The sequence below is a fragment of the Pygocentrus nattereri genome, chromosome 28 (assembly GCF_015220715.1).
Source record: "Pygocentrus nattereri isolate fPygNat1 chromosome 28, fPygNat1.pri, whole genome shotgun sequence".
Taxonomy (NCBI): Eukaryota; Metazoa; Chordata; class Actinopteri; order Characiformes; family Serrasalmidae; genus Pygocentrus; species Pygocentrus nattereri.
This window is the reverse complement of record NC_051238.1, coordinates 10,622,943-10,646,534: the sequence shown is the minus strand read 5'-3', so window position 1 is coordinate 10,646,534 and position 23,592 is coordinate 10,622,943. Positions and strand designations below refer to the sequence as shown.

Genomic DNA, 23,592 nt, shown 5'->3' with positions numbered 1-23,592 from the left:
GGTGACCTACTTGTGTTTTTCCCAGCCTCTGGAAGACTTGAAATGGGGTGAGAAGGGGAGAGGTTTCAGCTACCTCTTCTCCAGCTGAATCAGGCATTCTGTCGGTCATTGCAGCCACACGGCCATAAAAGCAGCAAACTGATCCAAGGTTAAAATACTCATAAAAAAGCGAGCATTGGTGATTAATGGGGTGATGTGTGAAGCTTGGAGGTTATTTTTAGATTCTGTCTTACTTATAAATTCCTTATACTTTTGCAATAAAGTAATTCAGCTCTATTTTCAAAGAAGAGTTTTCACATTCCTAGGTTACAGTGGTGAAACGCAACAGAGTACACTTATTCACAAAGTCATCAAGTAGCTTTCAGAGGATCTGTACATCACTTGATCCCTTTTTGCCAACTTTAATGTCTTCACCACCACCATGAAAGTACTTCATATTCCATCCATCCATCCATCCATTTTCCAAGCCGCTTCTCCGTCAGGGTCGCGGGGGGGTGCTGGAGCCTATCCCAGCAGTCTTCGGGCGGAAGGCAGGATACACCCTGGATGGGTCGCCAGTCCATCACAGGGCAGACAGACAGTCACTCACACACTCACACCTAGGGGCAATTTAGCACGCCCAATTGGCCTGACTGCATGTCTTTGGACTGTGGGAGGAAACCGGAGAACCCGGAGGAAACCCACGCAGACACGGGGAGAACATGCAGACTCCACACAGAGAGGACCCCGGTCGCCCGGCCGGGGAATCGAACCCAGGCCCTCCTCGCTGTGAGGCGACAGCGCTACCCACCACGCCACCGTGACGCCCTACTTCATATTCCATTCCATCTAATTATTTATAGATTCATATTTCAGGGAAGCCTTTTAAAAATGTAAATGTTCTGGACACCAGTCTTAAACATAATATAGTGATATATTTTTGTTGAAACTGACTTTAACAGATGATCTAGTTAATTGGCTGACTTTATAACCTTGAAAATTTATGTAGTTATGTTATAACTGAAGTTGGGGAGTGGAACATGGCTGAAATCCCTCTTTCTTTCAGTCTAACACCCTGTAAATTCCCATCCTCACCTGCCGTTCCCATGACGAAGTGTTCACAATCTCAGTGTTCTCTCCCTCCCTCAAACAATCCTCCCTCATACTACCACCAGATATTGAAGCCATGGTCTAAACTTACAAAATACAGTTTAAATGTTATGTTAACCTAATATAGTGCACACACCCTTATTAGACATGGTCTGTTACTACTTTTTCAGAATTCACTGATATCTATGGACATTAACACTATTCTGCACCACAGAAAATGGATTAGAATAAGCACAATGGCATAATATTTGTATGATATGCAAGAATTCTGGAAAACTATATACCAAAGATTATATCGATGACTGAAATAGATAATGGACTGTGTTAATGCACACAGTATGAAATGGACTAGGTTAACGCATACAATAATTAATGTATTTGCGTTAATGCATATTTTAATGTAACGTTAATCTACTTTAATCCAATTAGGTATTAAAGTAAACCCTGATGTTTTTACTGAACAATTCTTCTATCAGTGTACAGTCCTGTGCAAAAGTCAGAGATCCCAATTTATTCATTTAAACTCCAGTCAACTGCCATTACAGGCACTTCCGGTATGGCGACGGTAGGGGGAGGACGTGTGTGTGAGGAGCTCCAAATATTACTTTCTCTTTTAACTTTTATTATCATGAAATTGATGCCTAAAAACCTCATAAACTAAAATATAAACCCCTCATTTGATATACACTGATCGTGATGAGCAATGTAAAGCAGAAAGCACAGAACACCCAAACAGCGACCAGAGGTGGACGAAGTACACAAATCATGTACTGGAGTTAAAGTAGAGATACCCAAGGTAAAATATCACTCCAGTAAAAGTAGAAGTTCTTAATCTACACCTCAACTTGAGTAAAAGTACAAAAGTATTTGCCTTCAAATGTACTTGAGTATAAAGTAAAAGTACTAAAAGATTAATTATGACTCTGATGTCCTGTTATAATTTTTATAACAAGACTCGCCTCATTTACTCATTTTAGGTGTAAATACTCCAGCATCTCTCTTGGTAAACCAGTCTTTTAATAGAATGTCATTAATTAGTAGGTAAATAAATGTCATTAATAAAAGGTAAACAGTTTCCATCAGGGAGAAACGAGTGGCTCTGAAATCACTTTTTACAAACAAGCAAAGTTTCACTTTAAGATTATTTTGTAAATTAGTTACAAGTTGAATAAAAATTTGCTTTAAACACAGGATCACAAAGAAATTTACTTTATTATATTGATCTGTAGGCCTCTGTTCATAAACATAAACCAACCAAAACTAATTTACTATAAAATTAAAGTGTTTGTATGAATTCAGAAAAAAAGAAACACGCCAGTCACGACTGCATATGCATACATTGACTTTGAAATGTAGTGGAGTGAAAGTAAAAAGTCGCTCAAAATGGAAATACTTAAGTACAGATACATTAAAAAAACTACTTAAGTACAGTAATGAATTACATTTACTTAGTTACTGTCCACCACTGCCAGCAACGAGGGCCTAGTCGGCAAATTAGCATCCATGGTGGCAGTAGCCTCTGCTAAAAAGAGGGAAAGAACAGGACAAGGTGAGAGCAAGCAGCCAGAACCCCTCTCAACTGGTCAACTAGTTGCCGAACTTGCCAGACATTGCGCTGGTCTACTAGAAGACATCACAAACTTACTTCAGAACTTTGTTAGACCAGTGCAAAATGCTGTGGAAGCACTAAGCGACACAGTTAACTCATTTAACTCATTTTCACTGCAACAGAAGTCCTTGCGGGTGAAAACTTCGAGAAGTTTGTCCAGGCTGAGACCACCACTGCAAATTTGCAAAAACAAAAAGCTACACTGCTGGACTTAGAAAACAGATCGCGCAGATCCAACCTGAGGACGGCCAAGACCCAACACAGTTCAACTCCGGCAAGCTGATGGAGGTTTTGTGAGATGAAGTGTTTGATAGACCGTATGTTGTGTGTTTTCACCGGTACAAGGAGAGGTAAAAAGTGTTTAAATGGGCAAGAGAGCACAGAGTAACTTACAACGGAGGTGCTTTGAGATTTTACCCTGATCTGAGTGCGGCCCTGTCAAGGAAACGCACAGCATACAAAGAGATTAAACACCTCCTGTTTGAAAAGAAGGTTCGCTTCCAACTGCTATACTCAGCTCGTCTGCGAGGGAAGCTTGGGATGGAGAATTTTACGTTTGATACCCCAAAAGGAGCTCTGGTGTTCTTCAATGAACGGTTCTATCCAGCTTAATGAGGTCATCACTGCCAGGTCTGATTGGTTTGGCTGAACGGTAAACTGAACTACGGTACTCAAACATGGAACTAGCAGCGAACTGTTGTTTGCGGACTGTTGTGTGGGGACTGTTTACTGCGGACTATTAGCTGCGAACTGTTAACCTGCTCCTTGTTGGATCTTGGACTGGCTTATTTAAATGATCAACATGATAATGTGTTGAATATGAACTGGTAGGCGCTTTCTTCTTTTTATTACTATTACTATTGTTATTATTCGGATTGACACCATTATTCTGAGTGGGCTCGTTTTCCAGTTGGAGATCACCACTATGGCTAGATGTTGCAGAGGCGTGTCAGCCAAGACAGCCCTACAACATCCAGAGCCCTCAGGAATTCCGGGCAGATCTCATCCACCCCCGGTGCTCTGCCACCAAAGAGTTTTCCAACCACCTTGGCTACCTCAGCCCGAGTGATGGAAAGACCCTCGCTTGGATCTCCAAGCTCTGCCTCCTGTGGGGAAGGATCATTGGTGGGATTGAGAATATCCTTGAAGTATTCCTTCCACCATACAATGATGTCCTCAGTCGAAGTCAGCAGCAACCCAGCCCCACTGTATACAGTGTTGGTCGGGAACCGCTTTCCTCTCCTGAGGTGCCTGACGGTTTGCCAGAACCTTCTCGGTGCCTGTCGACAGTCTTTCTCCATGGCCTCACCAAACTCCTCCCACACCCGAGTTTTTGCCTCAGCAACCGTGGAAGCCGTGGCCCGCTTGGCCCTTCGGTGCCCATCTTTTGCCTCCAGAGTCCCAAAAGTCAACCAGACCCTATAGGACTCTTTCTTCAGCTTGACTTTTACCTGAGGTGTCCACAACGGGTTTGGGGATTGCCGTCACGACAGGCACCTACGACCTTGTGGCCACAGCTCTGATCCGCTGCATCGACAATGGAGGCATGGAACAGGACCCACTCGGACTCAATGTCACCAGCCTCCCTCGGTATGCAGTCGAAGTCTGATGTGCGAGTTGAAGATCTTTCTGGTAGGTTTCTCTGCGAGACGTTCCCAACAAACCCTCACAACTCGTTTGGGTCTGCCAGGTCTGTTGAGTATTTTCACCTGCCATCTGATCCGACTCTCCACTCCTATCTTTACTCGGGTGTCTAAAACACATGGTCGCAAATCTAATGACACAACTACGAAGTCAATCAACGAACTGCGGCCTAAGGCATCCTGATGCCATGTGCACTTATGCACACCTTTGTGTTAGAACTGCTTTGTGTTTGTTATGGACAGACTGTGGTAAGCACAAAACTACAATAACAAAACACCACTCGGGTTCAGATCGGGGAGGCCGTTCCTCCCCATCACGCCTTTCCAGGTCTCACTGTCATTGCCCATGTGAGCAATGAAGTCACCCAGCAAGACAATGGAGTCCCCACAGGGGGCACTTTCCAGTACCCCCTCCAGGGTCTCCAAGAAGGCTGGGTACGAACTACCATTTGCTGCATAAGACAACAGCCTGTTCCCTGACCCGAAGGCGTAGGAAAATAACCCTCTTGTGCACTGGAGAAAACCCCAACGTACAGGTGCTGAGCCGGGGAGTTATGAGTAAGCCCACTCCTGCCCGAAGCCTCTCACCCTGGACAACTCCAGAGTGGAATAAAGTCCAACCCCTCGAGAGAGAGTTTGTTCCAGAGCCCCTGCCATGTGTTGAGGTGAGCCCAACTATACTCTCAGCCTTATACACTGACTCTGGCTCTTTCCCTGCCAGAGAGGTCACGTTCCATGTTCCGAGAGCCAGTTTCAGTAGCTGAAGATCGGAACGCCACCCGATCCACATTGCACTGGACCCCCATAAGTGCCTCTCCCACGAGTGAGGGTCCATGGGAGAGCGGTCCCATATAGCTCTTTTGGGCTGAGCACGGACCCATGGGTAAAGGCCCGGCCATCAGGCGCTCGCTGAGGAGCCCCTCCCCCAGACCTGGCTTCAGTTGAGTTCTATAAAAAATGTGCTAACAAGTTAGCCCCACTTCTTCAAATGTATAATTATGCATTATAATCTGGCTGTTTACCCAAGACTTTAACCGAAGCCTCCATTACTCTCCTTTTAAAACCAGGTAAAGATCTAGTGGAATGTAGCTTATATAGACCCATTTCATTACTGAATGTAGACGTCAAGATCTTGGCTAAACTTCTTTCTATTAGATTGGAAAAGGTTATACTTAGTTTCATTTCTCCTGATCAGACTGGATTTATGCAAGGACGTTCTTCATTTGCAAATATACATAAACTGCTCAGTGTTGTATATAGCACCCCACATTCTGAATTACCAGAGGCTATTGTTTCGCTCGATGCTGAGAAAGCATTCGATACAGTGGAGTGGGCATACATGTTTGCTGTATTAAAATGCTTTGGATTTGGTCCAAAATTCATTTCCTGGATACAGCTGTTATATACCTCCCCTACAGTCTGTGTAACTACCAATGGATTCAATTCTGATTATTTCCCCCTTTCTAGAACTACTAAGCAAGGGTGTCCCTTGAGCCCGAGTTTGTTTGCATTAGTTTTTGAACCCTTATCAATCTCTCTCAAGACAACAGCTAACTTTCAAGGCATATGCAGAAGGGGAATATAATACAAGGTATGCAGACGACTTACTATTATACATATCAGACCCATCATTTTGTACACCCCAAGTTAATAAAATGTTAGACCAGTTTGGTAGTTTCTCTGGTTATAAAGTAAATTATTCGAAGACTATATGTTTCCCTTTAAATTGCACAGACATGTTTAAACCATACTCTGTCTTACTCAGGCTTTGTACATCGTTAACAGGATTCAAATACTTGGGAGTATACATCACTCGCTCATTTAAAGAACTTTACTCCAAAAACTTTACACCTCTTCTAGATAAACTCAAACAAGATCTTCAGAAATGGGATGCTTTACGTCTATCTTTAGTAGGCTGAATAAACTGCATTAAAATGATGACTTTGCCAAGGTTTATGTATTTATTTCAAAGTCTTACTGTTTTTTTAACAAAAACCTTTCTCTATTCCCTAGATAAACAGTTATTATCATTTGTCTGGGAATTGCTTTTCCTTATTATTGGTCAGCCAATGCACAAAAGATAGTTCTATGGTATCAGTGCCCTCAGTTAGACTGGTGTATCTCAGAAGCAAATTCCTGTATTAATACCCCACTGTTAGCCCTAGTTACTTCTAATTTACCTTTACCCATCTCAAATTACATGTCACGTCCAGTTGTTAGATCTACTTTAAAAATATAGTTTCAATTCTGACATCATTTTGGCTTTAACAAGTTCTCTACCTTGGGTCCCATATGTAATAATCACATGTTCATTCCTGCAAAAATGGATCAAACCTTTAGTGTCTGGCACAGGAAGGGTATAATTAGATTCACAGATTTTTTTTTTTTTCAGAGAGTTTTTGCCTCTTTCACTGACCTTTCATCTAAATTTCAGTTATCACCCTCATCCTTTTTTCGTTTCCTTCAAACATGAAATTTTATACGTAGTCAATGTTCAAACCTCCCAACTTTACCTTCTAAAAACATTTGGGAGAAAATTCTTGAATCGTCAATGCCTAGCACGGGGTACATATTTACAATATGATCATTAATACTGATAATGCATGAATGGAACGAATATGAACTGCGTGGAGTACAGAGTTAGATTATCGGATACAACCTGGGAATATGCTCTGAATATGATCAATAAATCATCATCTTGTGCCCGACGTAACCTCATCCAGTTTAAAGTAATCCATCAAATGCATTACTGCAAGACTAAATTGCCAAAAATTTACAGTGGGGTAGATGAATTTTGCGATCGCTGTCACACTGCTAAAGCTGACCTTATGCATATGATTTGGTCCTGCCCAATGTTATTGAATTTTTGGCTCACAATTGCAATATGTCTATCAGCAGCATTTAAATTAAGAGTACTACCAAATTTTCAATTTGCTATATCTGGTTTGATTAGTGGCAACACTCATATTCCAAACAGGATTAAAGAAGCTATCACATTTGCTTCACTTCTTGCTAGATGAAAGATCCTACTTAATTGGAAATCACCTCATCCCCCATTAGTTTCACAATGGCTTTGTGACCTTTTGCTTTTCCTTGGGTTGGAGAAGATCAGGTTTTCCAGTAAATACTCAGCAAAAAAATTCTATGTGACATGGGACCCAGTGATCTTGTATTTTGAAAAATTAAAAAGTCTCCCGAACACCTAGGCTCACCCTTCCTCTATCCATATGAATATGACCGATAATGACCTTTGCAACAATGACCTGATCTTATTTTTCTTTTTACTTCTTTAATTGACCAGCTAGATATAAGAAATGTGACAAAAAAAACTGCCATTACAGAAAAGTGTAATTCATTTTCAGGATACTTCTGAGGAGACCAGATATAAGGATACCTATAAGGATAACTTATATACTTGCATAAGCAGTGGTGAAAGTCACTGGAAAATAAATGAAGAAGAGTTTGGAAAACTGGGATTCAAAAAAATCTTAAAGGTTTTAGAAAACCTGGACTATTCACAACTATGCATGATCTGGCAGACCACCAAAACTGTCACCATCAGATAAACAGCAATCTGTCAAATCTGAGCAGCTTTCAGATTTGAGAGAGAGGACATCAAGCTCCACTCTCACTTCAGATCTGAAAATCCACAGCTGTTTCTATCCATCCTTCTATGTAAGAAGACAACTCAACACCGTGAGTCTGAAAGGATGTGCAACTGTCAAGAAGCCCTCCAGAGAAAAGGAAATAGAAAAAAGGTGGTTAGAACAATGGACTGACCACCTCAGAGTCCTGACATTAATGTCACTGAATTTGCTTAGAATGATTTGAATCAGGAAAAGCTGAAAATCCTACCAAAGGAAGAACTTTGGAGGTGTGTAAACATATCCCTGCAGATTTCTTTAAAAAACTGAAAGCCAGTCTCTTGTAACAATGATAAAAATTGCACATACCAAGTAATGAAAAAAGCAATATTATATTAAGTAGTAAAGAATTTTGTGTAATTTACTGTTAAATGTTAATATGTTTCCTGTTTTTTCTTCTGATACTAAAAATGAATATCTTGAACTTAACAGCCATTCTGACTGGAAAAATGAAGTGTGGTCTCTGACTTTTGCACAGTACTGTACCAATGTTGTAACTCATGTGCAAGGATTAGATAATACTTTCTTCCCTAATGCTGAGACATCGCTTACCTGCTATATAGCAGCTCTCTTCCAATTGAAAAGGTCACACACAAGTTACTCTGGAGTAGCATTAAGGTTACTGAGTGAAAACGGGACTATTCACAATGGCCAGTTTGCGCACTTCTGTTGCTGTGGTGTTTCTGGAAGGGAGGAGGGATAATGAGAAGGGAGGCTGTGCTTCTTTAATAACCTAGCACTTGTGGTACCGAGGAATCCACAAATTAAAGCTTTACCTCTTTCACTTCAAAGACACCCAGAGGACAAAGCAACATAACATCTCAGCAATTTCCTTCACTCTAGGAAGAGCCCTTTATTGATTAAGAAAGGACAAAAATTCATAATAACTGGGAGGTACTATAGTTTCATTTCACTCATTTTACAGAAATATGACCAATCCTACCTTTTTTAGAGCCTAAGTGGCTGACTCAGTGAAAGCAGTACAGTGCAGAGATGGGAACAGAATTATAGTTTGGGATCCAGCTGAGGAATGTGTTGCTCAGAGGCTCAAGAGAAAGCAATTGGACAAAATCTTGCTGTGTGAAAGGAAGGTTTTCCTGTCTTCCCATGCCATTAGGCAATGCTCCAGACATCATGGCTGCTTGGTACATGTCAGAGTCAGGATCTGAGACTTCTTCTTTGGAGAGGCTGAGGAGCTTGACAGTGCTGTGTACTTGTTTGCTTAAGGGTTGTAACAAAAACATGTGCCTCCTTTGGCCCTCTCATACCAGCTTTACTGTTGTGTAACAAGGGAAAAGCCTACTAAATTTGCAATAGGCTACAACTAAATTGAGAGATAAATGCAGAAAATGTGTTAAAAACAAGTACAGTAAATAAACAAAATACACCTTATTCCATTAAGTAAAAGGCTTAATCCTGAATACTCTTATTTGCTCATACACTGTATTTCCAAAAGTATTCACTCACACATCCAAATCAATGAATTCAGGTGTTCCAATCACTTCCATAGCCACCGTTGTATAAAACCAAGCCCCTAGGCCTGCAGAATCCTTCTACAAACATTAGTGAAAGAATGGGTCGCTCTCAGGAGCTCAGTGAATTCCAGCGTGATACTGTGATAGGATGCCACCTGTGCAACAAGTCCAGTTGTGAAATCTCCTCACTATTAAATATTCCCCAGTCAACTGTCAGTGGTATTACAACAAAGTGGAAGCAATTGGGAACGACAACTCAGTCACGAAGTGGTCGGCCACATAAAATGAGTGTGGTCAGCGGATGCTGAGGGGCATAGTGCACAGAGGTCACCAATTTTCTGCAGAGTCAATCCCTACAGACCTCCAAATTTCATGTGGCCTTCAGATTAGCTCAAGAACAACATAGACAGCTTCATGGAATGGGTTTCCATGGCCGAGCAGCTGCATTCAAGCCTTACATCACCAAGCGCAATGCAAAGCATCGAATGCAGTGGTGTAAAGCGCCGGCAATGGACTCTAGAGCAGCGGAGACATGTTCTCTGGAGTAATGAATCACGCTTCTCCATCTGGAAATCTGATGGACGAGTCTGGGTTTGGTGGTTGCCAGGCAAATGGTACTTGTCTGACTGCATTATGCCAAGTGTAAAGTTTGGTGGAGGGGGATTATGGTGTGGGGTTCTTTTATGGAGTTGGGCTCGGCCCCTTAGTTCCAGTGAAAAGAACTCTTAATGCTTCAGCAGACCAAGAGATTTTGGACAATTTCATGCTCCCAAGTTTTGTGGGAACAGTTTGGGGATGGCCCCTTCCTGTTCCAACATGACTGCGCACCAGTGCACAAAACAGGTCCATAAAGACATGGATGAGCGAGTTTGGTGTGGAAGAACTTGACTGGCCTGCACAGAGTCCTGACCTCAACCCGAAAGAACACCTTTGGGATGAATTAGAGCTGAGACTGTGAGCCAGGCCTTCTCGTCTTCTTCTTCTGGAAGAATGGTCAAAAATTCCCATAAAGACACTTCTAAACCTTGTGGAAAGCCTACCCAGAAGAGCTGCAAAGGGGGGCCGACATCATATTAAACCAAATGGATTAAGAATGGAATCTCACTCAATTTCATATGCGTTTGAGGGCAGACGAGTGAATACTTTTGGTAATATAGTGTACGATGGTTGTAAATGTTTTAATATAAATTTTTCATGTAGTCAAGAAGAAAACTTTTATTGTATTAAAATCATAAAGCTTAGCTGTTCTTCAAGTGAGGCGCTACACCACATAATAAAGCTTGTTCAAGAGAATATGACAAATAATAACCAAACAAACCACAAAGGTTTATGGGAAATGGCCTCGCTCACCACCGATAGAGCCTTGTGTTTATTGCCTGGCGGAGGAAATCTAATGAAAGCATGGGCCTAGTTCAATGGCTGCATTCATAAAATGCTGATCTAAATGCTGGAGCTGCTGGTCCCATCTGTCTCTTAGAGTGCTGGCTGTCTCTGGTGCCGGGGTGGAAATAAAACTATTACAGGTTAAATTTTACAGCTGTGGCATAACTCATACAAACAGAATTAAGTTTGGCTCAATTTTCATACCAGAAGGATCGAAGCATAGCACAGTGTAAGTGTCCCGCATGCTCCAACACATGCCAGTTCAACTGAATCAGGTGTGCTACAGTTAGGAAAGCACTAAACTCTGCAAGGATTTGCTGTAGGAGTTAGTTTCATTGGATAAGAGCTGAATTAATTTCGTCTTTTACGTTATCATTTGAGTAAAACACATTTCCCAATTGCAGGGTGACGTAAGGAAACTATTTTGTGTTGCTGTTCCAGCACTACAGTGTCAAGTGGTATATGCACCCTGAAATTAGTTTTTACTTATTTCCAAGTGCTACCTGGAGTACGTTAGGTAAATGACTGTTACAAAGGCTTCAGAAAAGGTTTTCAATAACAGCTTTATGCCTCTTAGTTAATTGAGCTCCGGGTTGTTTTGTTTTGTGGGTGTTACTCAGTGATAATTAACTATGCCTCACACATATTAAGACAATGTTCTTGCAAGGGAGCTCAGCTTCCTGACAATTCTCTAGACACATATTGCACATTGAGTAAGAAAAGAACCGCTGGTGCTCAATACACTTTTAGCACAATGGCAATTAATGCCTGCTGAGAGACGAGACTAAAATAGTAAGCAATGAGAAAATATTTTCTGAATATACGTGGAGCAACAAAACAAACGTAGTAAAAGTAGTATCACGCACACATTAAGAAACTTGCATGAAGCTCCACATACACCAATCAGGCATAACATTATGACCTATTTGTTTCTACGCTCTTTTTCCATTTTATCAGCTCCACTTACTATATAGGTGCACTTTATAGTTCTACAAATACAGACTGTAGCCCATCTGTTGCTCTGTGTTGTGCTGGTACAAGTGGATCAGACACAGCAGTGCTGCTGGAGTTTTTAAACACCTCAGTGTCACTGCTGGACTGAGAATCTGCCACCAACCAAAAGTAGCTAGGCAACAGCGTCCTGTGTGTAGTGTCCTGTGACCACTGCAGCAGCAGATGAGCTATCGTCTCTGACTTTATCTACAAGGTGGACTGACAAGGTAAGCGTGTCTAATAGAGTGGACAGTGAGCAGCACTGCTGTGTCTGATCTACTCGTACCAGCACAACACACAGTAACACACCACTACCATGCCAGTGTTACTGCAGTGCTGAGGATGATCCACCACCCAAGTAGAACCTGCTCTGTGAGGGTCCATGGGGGTCCTAACCACTGAAGAACAGGGTGAAAGGGAGTAACAAGGTATGCAGAGAAACAGATGGACTACGGTCTGTAATTGCAGAACTACAAAGTGCACCTATATAGTAAGTGGAGCTGAAAAATGGACAATGAGCGTAGAAACAAGGAGGTGGTCATAATGTTATGCCTGATAGGTGTATGTCTTATAGGTAAACTCTTCACCTCATACTTTCAAAGATTTGCAGCACTGCATATATGGTTCTTTTATAAGTCATAAAGTTAGAACTTAATCTACATAATGTGCAATGAGGCTTAGCATTCTCTTTGTTCATATTGTTCATATCATACACATTATATCCTACACCATGTTATAGGGTTTAGTAATATGCTGACACAGAAGGACAGAATATAGCTGGTGCCCCTTTGTAAAGTCAGCATATGATCTTCATCGATGATTACTTCTATAAGTAGCAGTTAATGATAAATGCTAAGAGTTGCTCTGTGGGAAGACATTTTGGGGGGGGGGGGGGGGGGGGGGCAGATTTTGTAGGGGGAGTCAGACTGCGACTGGCCTATTACAATTATGTTGTATTACTGAAATGAAAGGCAAAGCTAAGGTGTGGGAGTGCACAGGTTTAGGTCCGTCTCTTCCCATCAGAGCAACTATTCGTCAGTAAATTAGACGAGTGAACAAATAAGTGAACAGCTCTAACCTGGATGAGTCTGCCTTGTTCAGACTGGAGTGTGTTGATCTCCTGTCCAATGCTGCCCTGGCCCTGCCTCAGCGCATTGAACTCCATCTTCAGCTGGCTGGCATGGGCTGACAGCTTGGCCACTTCCTCTGCCAGTTTCACTAGCAAAGCTCGGTCCTGCCCCTTCACTGACTTCAGATCCGTGTCGTGGTCGGTAAGTGAGTGCAGCAGCGATGTCTGCACCCCTTCCAGCCGCAAGAAATTGTTGTTGTAGTCGGGGCAGTTGGGGTCGATGAAGATGTTTATGCGTGAACCGTCGCCTCTTTCCACTGTCACCAGTGCGTTGCCCTCGTCCTGATTGGTGCTGATGAGAGGAGGGGCATCAGGGCCAGAGGGTGCCTGGTAGTGGTTCATCAGAAGGATGGTACCAGTTACTGTGACAGCCAGTAAAACAGCAACAAAGAGCAGGATGGTGCACAGGAGGTAGCTACAGCTCATCCTCTGTGAGACAGAAAGGGAGAGAAAGGGACGGAGAGAGAGAGAAAATATAGCTCAAAATTGGGAACGCAAGTATCTACCATGAACCTGCACATGCATTTCCTATCTCAGAAATAGCAGGCAACAAAGAAACACCAGCCCACAAACACAGATACATAAACAAAACAGAGATGGTTAGACTGAAAAGAAGACATCAGAACTGACATACGAACATAAAGTCAGAACTATGTTCCATGAAACTCCAGCATAAGAAAGCCCATATTTTAAACTTCTGTGCATAAACACAGAGGGAAATGGAAATGCATGCATCTGCTATTATACAAGAGCTAAAGAAATCGACAAATTGCTTGTGCGGAACTCCTTCATTTTGATAAAGTGATGTTTTTGAACAGAGCGACAAAGCCAGTTTCGCTGGTGCTTGAGATCCAATTATCATAAAAAAGACAGGCATAGTTCATTTCATAACAACAACAACAGCATAATGCGCAAAGCCAATCATCTTCATACATTTTTTAAAGTGTAATTTAAAGGCACTCGGATCCCGGAATTTAATTTTCATTTATTTAAATTGCTCTCACGGCCTGGAGCTGATTTAAACACGTTCTGATACGACATACATTGTGTGCAGCGCAGAATGTGTGCGGGCGTTCGGTGCTGTTCATGTAGCAGGTACGCACTGAAGGAAGTGAATTGGGGGTGTTGGGGGGGCTTTAGCTAGTTCAGTGAGGCTTTGTGCTGATTTCTGTGATTGCTCTGGGCCTGCGAGTGGTGGGCTGGAATAATAAACTACAGGAGGTGCTTTGTTTCTGCAGCTACTCTGTGGGACCGGAGAGCGAAAATCCCCACAGGGCAAGAGACCGAGAGAATGAAGGAAGATACTGATACAAGCCCTGCAGCTCAATCCATTCAGGTTTGCTTAAGTGCCTGGAGTTGACAACTCTCTCCTCTGTGTAAGAACTACAGTGTGTACATACAGCAACAAAGGCAGCTATAGTGACAAATGAAGTGAATAAGATTTGATGGGCAAACACTGAGGCTTAAGGAGACTGGAGCCGCTGCACTAGAGGCCCTGCTTATCTTTTTGTGTTTTTTTTTTCCTTTTTTTCGGAGTGGCCTTGTTCCTTCTCTAAGATTTTCCCCCTGTTTGTTTTATGACTGCCACTTCAATATTTCATTTGACAGCGAATGCTGTGCTCTTGTGCAATTGCTGAACACATTTTGAAGACTTTCATTGTCTTGCTCTCTATACATGCCAGAGTGAGTCAATGCCCATGTGCCGGACTGCAATTTGTGTACAAAATTAAGTCACTGAGAGGTATGGCATAACCACAGTAATGTTCTGCTGTTTATGAATACAATGGATCCCCTATGGAGCCTATTCAAGAGGTATCAAATCTACAGTTGCCATATACCACACTACAATTCAGGTGGCAAGTTGCCCGTTACATTTAAATGTGTACTATGGCTGTGCCTATGTGCTGAATAACAGCTGCTGAAGAACAACAAATATATGATCACTGTGTTTTTCCCCCCACCCATGGTGGAAATCATTAGGCTTTAGCAAGGCTGCAAACTGAATTACTATTACCCCGTTGTGTGGTGGCTGTCTGCAATGTGCCCATAGAACGAAACGAAGCATAGCACATGAGCAGAGCTCGTTTTTCCATACACCACAGCATCCTCTGCAGGCACTGTCACATTTATTTTAAAGATAATTAATGTGCACAAAAGATTCCAGTCTCCAGTTATCACGAAACAGCAGAAGAGAGCAGTTTCAGATCAATTTGTTACAATAAAGCAACAACGTCTGCTGTCTGCAGGAATTAGGAAGCCTGGTGTCCAGCCCCTGTTTAGCTAGTGCGCGTGTCACATTTGGCGACAAAGCAACAAAGGCACACTGATACAGCGTCTGATAGCAGGTGTGCTTATCTAGGATCAGATGTTTTTTGTGGTCAGGATCACCATAAACAGAGAGTGTAATCTGATCGTAGATTGGCTTTCCTTCTCTGAAATGATTTGTTTACACTGCTAGCAGCACTATAGTAGAAAATCCTAGCACTCTGAGCTGAGCAGCACCATCACAAAAGCATCAGTCTTGCTCTTCCACAATATGAGCACGAGGGCCTTTCGAAGTGCTCTTCTGGGGGATAGAAAGATTAAGCAGCCGCTTAGACATTCTACCAACGAACCGCAACCTGCATCCCAACCAGGCAGGCACTGACCATGGAAGGCCCAGAGGGGTCCTCACACCCTCCCACTTCCTCTCCCAGCCGGGCAGACAGTGGCTGCTTAGATGGCACCTCTTGCTACGGACAGCGACAGGTCAAGATCGGAGGGCCACGCTCGGCTGAGCGCAGACAATATTTGATAAGAGCTTTTATGTGTCTCCACTGAAGCGACGCCAGCAAGGCGGGAGGTGGGGGGTGGGAGTGATGAGGAGAGCATAAAACAAAAGCAGAGTGACTTCTCTTCAGCTCGTCTTTCAGAGCCATAGCACCCACTGCGGGCTGACACTGATAGCAGACAGGGCAGGCTAGGAGTGGGGAGGTCAACCACGTTGACACACAAGGGACTGCACATGACGGTGCCCATGATTACTCATTTGGGAAGGTGAAGGTGAAGTGTCAGGTTTAAAGATGGGAGAGTGAGAGTCACATAGGGAGGCCTTGAGTTGTGGTCTCACCTTGCTGTTGCTTTTGATTTAAAGCTAAACAAAGTGCAAGACACTTTGGAGAAAAAAAGGGTCATTGAGAGGACGGACATGTTTCCGTGGTAAAGAGGAATCACCAATGCCAACGGTCCTCAATTCTCTAGCCACATGTTTTATTACATAACCCAACAATGCAATACTATGAAAAAATATTTGGCCCCAATATTTAATGTGTTTGGCTACCATAAGCAACTCTGTGAATACAGATATCAGTACAGAGCGGTTTGGCACTTGGATACAGTGCCTAGGATTTAGGGGAGTCAGATTCATTTTGGTTTCTCACATATTCCACTCTCTTCCAAGTAAGCTTGTATTATAGGCCAGTGGTCCTGACAGCTGTAAGACCACTTCTCAGTGTCCCACTGGTCATTATGCACAATAATCTTCTTGTAATGATGACACTGAAACTGATCTGCTTCATGTTGAGCAGAGTGCCTATAACTGTGTTGTCGCTTTCAGTTGAAAGATTGTAGCTGTGTATACTTATAGTATTGTTCAGGCATAACATCTCTGGCTTTACATCTACAGGGTGGACCAACAACGCAGGTGCGTCTAACAGAGTGGACAGTGAGTGATCGACTAAGACCAACACAATACACGCTAACACACCACCACCACATCAGTGTTACTGCAGTGCTGAGAATGATCCACCACCCAAATAGTACCTGCTCTTTGAGGGTCCATGGAGGTCTTGACCACTGAAGAACAGGGTAAAAGGGGATAACGAAGTATGCAGAGAAACAGATGGACTACAGTCTGTAACTGTAGAACTACAAAGTGCAGCTATATAGTAAGTGGAGCTGATGAAATGAACAATGAGCATAGAAACAAGGAGCTGGTTAGAATGTTATGCCTGATAGGTGTACATTCTGCATAGAAAACGGAGAATTTACTGCATTTTTAAATTTTGTTCCATTATCATATTGGTAAAGGTTGCTGCTTACTTCACTACATCATAATTCATTTGCATAAAGTTAAGAAATTTAAACTTGACTTAAATGGCACCTATAAATCATATGCTCCCATAGGAAACGACTGGTGACCAGACACTTTGTTGTCTGCTAGTGTGAACATAGTGCCTCTCATATGACTGAGAAGACCTATCTTTCACAGTCAGGGATTAAATGCAAACACTGATCCATCTGCTAGCTGTACACACTAGAGACATTACCATGGCTATCTCATTATACTACAGGCAAGTGAAATAGCAGAGATTCACCTCTGGATACATTCAGCAGGTCTTGAGATTAAGCCTTTAGCCATCCAGGAATATTTCACCATGGATCTCATATCGGAAACCAAAACATTACAGGATTATCCATTTCTAGCCTTACCAGACATGATTAATTCCTGAATCTGGATAATGGACTGTATTTTTCCCTACACAGCAGATTGATGCATGGACGGGTGGATGAATAAATGAATAGGGCAGACAGCTGGAAGAGCATTCGTCTGGACAAAATGGGGACCTACTAGCTGTAACATTACTTTATACTGCATATAACAACAATAGGCCTTTTATCTTGTAGGGCTTAAGCAGAAGATGCCTCATCTGAAGATTCAGGCTACATTAGCACCTTCTGAAGAGATGTTAGGGTGAAGGGCGGGCCGTAATCTTAAAATGACCTAGTCCTCTAATGCAGAACCTCGTCTTCAGTTCTTATAGTACTTACCGCAAACAGCTGCTTTCACGTATGTGCACAAGCAGTCTGACATCTAAACACATGCAGCAGTTGGTTTCTTATCCCTGGTGTATAGATTTGCTTTGGGTTTGAGAGCCAAGTCAGAAAGCACTGTAATTACCATTGAACCACAACACTAAGCTTGTGGTATGACCTTTGGATTCTTGTAAGGCATACGCTACTGCACAATGACGAAAGACCAGAGAGTACAAAAACATCTGACGGGTAGGATGTCACCGTACTGAGAAATAATTAAATGTTTCTGCATATCAGCACAAGCCATTTCAAACACAGTTTCCTGTGAGTAATAAAGAAGTCGCAAACTCCAAAAGAAGGTGTAATCTGAAGACACCACCAGTGCTCCAAGACCTCAGCAAAGCACACATATCTAAAAAAGTGGTCAAGCCCCAGTTGCTCTGCAAATTAGACACTAGCAAGGGCCAAAATCCCTGAAAGCAACGTCATTCGCCCCCTGGATTAAGAGGTCTTCTATGCAATGCTACCCGCCACAGCATTACCCAGAGGTCTCCTATCAAAAAAGCACATAAATAGAAAGTGAGAGTAGAAATCCCAACAAGTAGGTCTTAGTAATATGGGCAGAACAGATGCAAAGGATTAGCCTTGATCTGGAAAATGGCTTTACAAATGTGCATTTCCTCTTTGGCTCTTTTGCTGCTTATACTGGATGGCAGAAAGAAGCGAGAGGCACTGACTCAACAGTAGCTCAACCAAAGCTCACCAGAGCAGAAAACGCTACACACACACACACACACACACACACACACACACACACACACACACACACACACACACACACACACAACAGGACAGTTTGTGCTTGCTCTGAGAATACAGCTTCATTAGCTGGTTTGAGATGATAAATGCTTACTAAAGAGAGCACAGGGAGATCTTTCTCATGCTTCAGGCTGTCAGAACTGCTCCAGTTCTACCTGCCCCACAACTCCTACACCCACACTGTTAACATTGCCCAGCTATGTAAGCTTGCTCCACATACAGAAGGGCATGCCATATCTGAGATCAGTCACCCTAAAATAGGGATGAGCGATATGTCAAAATGTGATATCTTATTATTTAAAGGTATATCTTGTGTTTCATGATAAAAATGTCACAGTGTTATTTTTTTCTAAAATATTATAGGTTAAAATAGACAAATTAATGCCACCTTTTAAAAATATTATAAAAAACTGTGAATCCAATTGCTCATATTCAACATTTCACATACTGTGCTGCACTAAATCCAATCAATCAGGACTAATTATGTGCTCTTTTTTTATCAAACACGAATGTTAATTAATTTAAAAACAGACCTTACAGAGACAGCTTTGCAAAAAAACCTTTGTACAAATGTCCCATTATCCCTAAACAATCCATCAGCCAAGATACACTATATTGCCAAAAGTATTTGCACACATCCTTCACACACATATGAACTTGAGCGACATCCCATTCTTAATCCACAGGGTTTAATATGATGTTGGCACCCCCTTTGCAACTATAACAGCTTTAACTCGTCTGGGAAGGCTTTCCACAAGGGTTAGGAGTGTGTTTATGGGAATTTTTGACCATTCTTCCAGAAGCCCATTTGTTAGGTCAGACACTGAACGCCTGGCTCGCAGTGTCCACTCTAATTCATCTCAAAGGCATTCTATCTATTGAGGTCAGGACTCTGTGCAGGCCAGTCAAGTTCTTCCACACCAAACTCACTCATCCATGTCTTTATGGGCCTTGATTTGTGCGCTGGTGCGCAGCCATGATGGAGCAGGAAGGCGCGGTCCCCAAACTGTTCCCACAAAGTTGGGAGCATGAAATTGTCCAAAATCTCTTGGTGCTGAAGCATTAAGAGTTCCTTTCACTGGAACTAAGGGGCCGAGCCCAACTCCTGAAAAACAACCCCACACCATAATCCCCCCTCCACCAAACTTTACACTTGGCACAAAGACGTTGGACAAGTACCGTTCTCCTGGCAACCGCCAAACCCAGACTCGTCCATCGGATTGCCAGACAGAGAAGCATGATTCGTCACTCCAGAGAACATGTCTCCACTGCTCTAGAGTCCAGTGCTGGCACTTCACACCACTGCATTCGATGCTTTGCATTGCGCTTGGTGATGTATGGCTTGAAAGCAGCTGCTCGGCCATGGAAACCCAGTCCATGAAGAAGATGCTAATCTGAAGGCCACATGAAATTTGGAGGTCTGTAGCGATTGACTCTGCAGAAAGTTGGCGACCTCTGCGCACTATGTACCTCAGCATCCACTGACCCCGCTCTGTCATTTTACAAATTGCTGTCGTTCCCAACTGCTTCTATTTTGTTATAAATACCACTGATAGTTGACTGTAGAATATTTAGTAGTGAGGAAATTTCACGACTGGACTTGTTGCATTGTTGTGGCATCCAATCATGGTACCATGCTGGAATTCACTGAGCTCCTGAGAGCGACCCATTCTTTCACAAATATTTGTAGAAGCAGTCTGCAGGTCTAGGTGCTTGGTTTTATATGCCTGTGGCCATGGAAGTGAACACCTGAATTCAATGATTTGGATGGGTGAGTGAATACTTTTGCAGTTAAGTTACAAGGTCAACATAATAGAAGTTATGAAAGCCTATAGCCCACAGTTTTGTGACAACAGAGAAACAATTATTTAAAAACTTTTTTTTTTTAATTTTTGTAGCTTAGTCTCTATATAAGGACTGCACAGACTGGAAAGAGAACAGCATGTATGGAAAAGCGAGTTTTTCAAAATATGGGCCCTTTAAGATGAACAGACAAATGTCAATTGCTTTGTTTTCACCTCAGCTAACATTTCTAGCCTAGTCACATCATATTTCACCTTAAACCTTTGAGTTAAAACACACTGAGTTCATAAAGAGTTAGAGAACTTCAGTTTTTGGTTTACCAGTGCTTTTCTGCAACACTTCCCATGTGGTATAGCTGCACTATCTGCGACCTGCTAGCCAGTGCCAAAGAGCTTCTTTTATGCCATCTGAGAGTCTCTGTCATTGGGCAGCAGTGCCAAAGGATCAGTGTGAAGCTTCTCCTTCGCTGTGCAGTAGCCTTTAGCCAGCTGCAGTAGTCTTTCTATGTTTCCTTTAGACTAATCAAATAAAAACTCTGACCTAAACAAAAGATGCAGGCTCTACATTGAAATGTTAGAGAGAAACTAATTTACGATTCAAATACTATTGTATTTTACATTTTCATAAATCTTTGAATATTCAAAGATTCTGACCCATTCCTAATGTCATACAGTGTCAGAATGTGAGATTAATTAACCAATATTAAGTCTATTTAAGATGACTTAACTACATGACATGGTTTGAGCTAAGAGTGTGATTAATTTGACATGCAGTTCACACAAGGCTAACTGAGGTATAAACTTGTTTATACTGAGGTATAAACACTTGTTAGTCACATTAGCTTTGCAATAGAAGCTTCAGACTTCAGACACCATATTATTGCTGACTGACTATATTTGAGGTAATGAGAAAATTGTGTAAATGATTTTATTTATTTATTTATTTATTTTACCAAACTATAGCTGTAAGGCTATGAAGGTTTTAGAACCCCCATCACTGGGCTATTGAAGCTCATAGTCACAACTAAGAATTAAAGACTGTATAGTAAGGTTCCATCAGAACCAAAGGCAAGTCAACAAACTGCTTAACTTTTGAGCAATTTAACATCTGGTTTTCCACTTTGCATTACTAAAATGTGTCAACAGGGCAATGAAGGAAGATCAAATATGCTTTACCTCACTTGACTTGACAGTGAGGCTAAAGTAGAGAGAGACAGACAGGTAAGAATGTTCAGTGAATTGACAGTGTACTTTTTCGGGGTAGGTTATAGCACGCTCTGAAAATAGCAAGCATGTAATGGCCCAATAGCGCATGTAAAGGTATTTACTGACAAGGTGTTAAAAGCTCTGTGCACCATCTCAAAGGAAATAAGAGGTTGTGGTCGTGCGGCGGGGAAATCAGTGCTTTGGCAGCACCCTCTCGCTCAGGAAATTGCAGGCATCTGCGGCTGGAGTGGAGCTGCAAACTCCCGTCATAACATTTTAATCATAGACCACCAATGCTGACCTCTTTGCCTCTTACAGCTCTAAATGACTTGGAGTAAAGAACTTCTACAGGGTGCACTTGCGTATGTGGTTGTGAGTGTGTGTCTATTCATGTGAAAAACATTGCAGTTGTTTTCATATGAAAGGGATCTTCAGTATTTGCTGTCATGTTTTACATATTTGCAAGCAACTAATTAAGCCTTGATGACTGGCTCCACTGTGTGCATGTGACTCTGTGTGTGTGTGAGACTGTGGACTGTGTGTAAATCTGTGGCGTATCAGGCTATAGCGACGCTGCCTACTCTCGGCAGCTTTCCCTGTCAGTGCACTCCAAGGACAGGCAGTGAAGTGTGCAGGCACAGATTTGTCTTTTAGCCTGCACTGGGGCTGCAGAAAGCACTGTCTGCGGGGCTGCTATAAGTCACCATGCTCTCTCGTCCTCTCTGTCTCCCCTCCCGCTGGACAAGCACACGAGACACAGCCCACTATGCTCTGTCTCACTCACCAGATCAGAGGTACTGGAGGACAAGGGATTCACTCATACAGCCAGGAAAGAGCGTGCACACACACACACACACACACACAAAACCTAGAGACATAACCTGTATTAGTTCTAGGCCTGGACAATGTCTCAAAATAATCAAGACAATATTTTCTTGTTTAAGAAAAGAGACTACTGATTACCTTGGTAACCTCGTCCCCCTACCCCCTGCAAACACACACACACACGCACAAACACAGTGTGTCAGGGTGAGAAATTATCATGTTAGACATTAGGGCTACAAAAAACGACTAATTTGACACTCAAATAATCTATCGATAATTGAAATGAATAATTGATTATTCGGATTAGCTCTTATGTAGCTATCGGCTTTTAAAATTCAAAACTTATTCAAAAATTCACAGTTTTAACGACCTTTCCTGTTAATACAAAAGATAAAAAAAACCAAGGATGTGCAAAGTATCAGCAATAAAATATCCATCCATTCGCTTCTCCATCAGGGCCACGGGGGGGGGGCATGCTGGACAGTCATCAGGCGGAAAGCAGGATACACCTTGGACAGGTCGCGAGTCCATCGCAGGGCAGACAGACAGACAATCACACACCCAGGGGCAATTTAGCATGTCAAATTGGCCTGACTGCATGTCTTTGGACTGTGGGAGGAAACCCACGCAGACACAGGAAGAACTTGCAAACTCCACACAGAGAGGACCCTGGCTGCCCGGCCGGGGAATTGAACCCAGGCCCTCATCGCTGTGAGGCAACAGTGCTACCCACCGCACCACCAACAAAATATAACAAAATTAAATCAGTTTTCCTTTAATCAAGCAAATAAAAACTAAAATCTAAATTTGAATTTTTAACAGTTCTTTCTGAGTTTTGTGCCCTTTGTGTGTGATAGACAGCAGTTAATCTAATCCATATTTTACACTAATGTTAAAACCTTGTTTTCTGTTCATACTGCTCTTCTGTTATTGTTTGCTATCTGGTGTCGACCAGAAGAGGATGGGCTCCTCTTTTGAATCTTGGCTCCTCTCAAGGTTTCTTCCTCTTGCCTTTACGGATTGTTTACTTGCCACTGTTGCCATTGGCGACGCTCATAGGGGCTTGGACCTGGATTTTTTCTGTAAAGCTGCTTTGCTGTAAAAAGCACTATATAAATAAACTTTGACATTTTTTGCTGCAACTAAATACTACAAGTCAGCCTCTCTCTGTGCCCCTGTGA

The 23,592-nt window shown here is 42.4% G+C and overlaps 1 protein-coding gene across 1 annotated transcript in view; it reads right to left on the bottom strand.

Annotated features, from left to right (window-relative positions):
- LOC108438350 (fibrinogen C domain containing 1) overlaps nucleotides 1–23,592 on the bottom strand; it is a 102,523-nt gene that overhangs the window by 65,810 nt on the left and 13,121 nt on the right. The window contains exon 2 of the mRNA XM_017716091.2: nucleotides 12,915–13,394. Within this exon, the coding sequence (XP_017571580.1) occupies nucleotides 12,915–13,394 (480 nt within the window). The remainder of the gene's footprint in view (nucleotides 1–12,914; nucleotides 13,395–23,592) is intronic.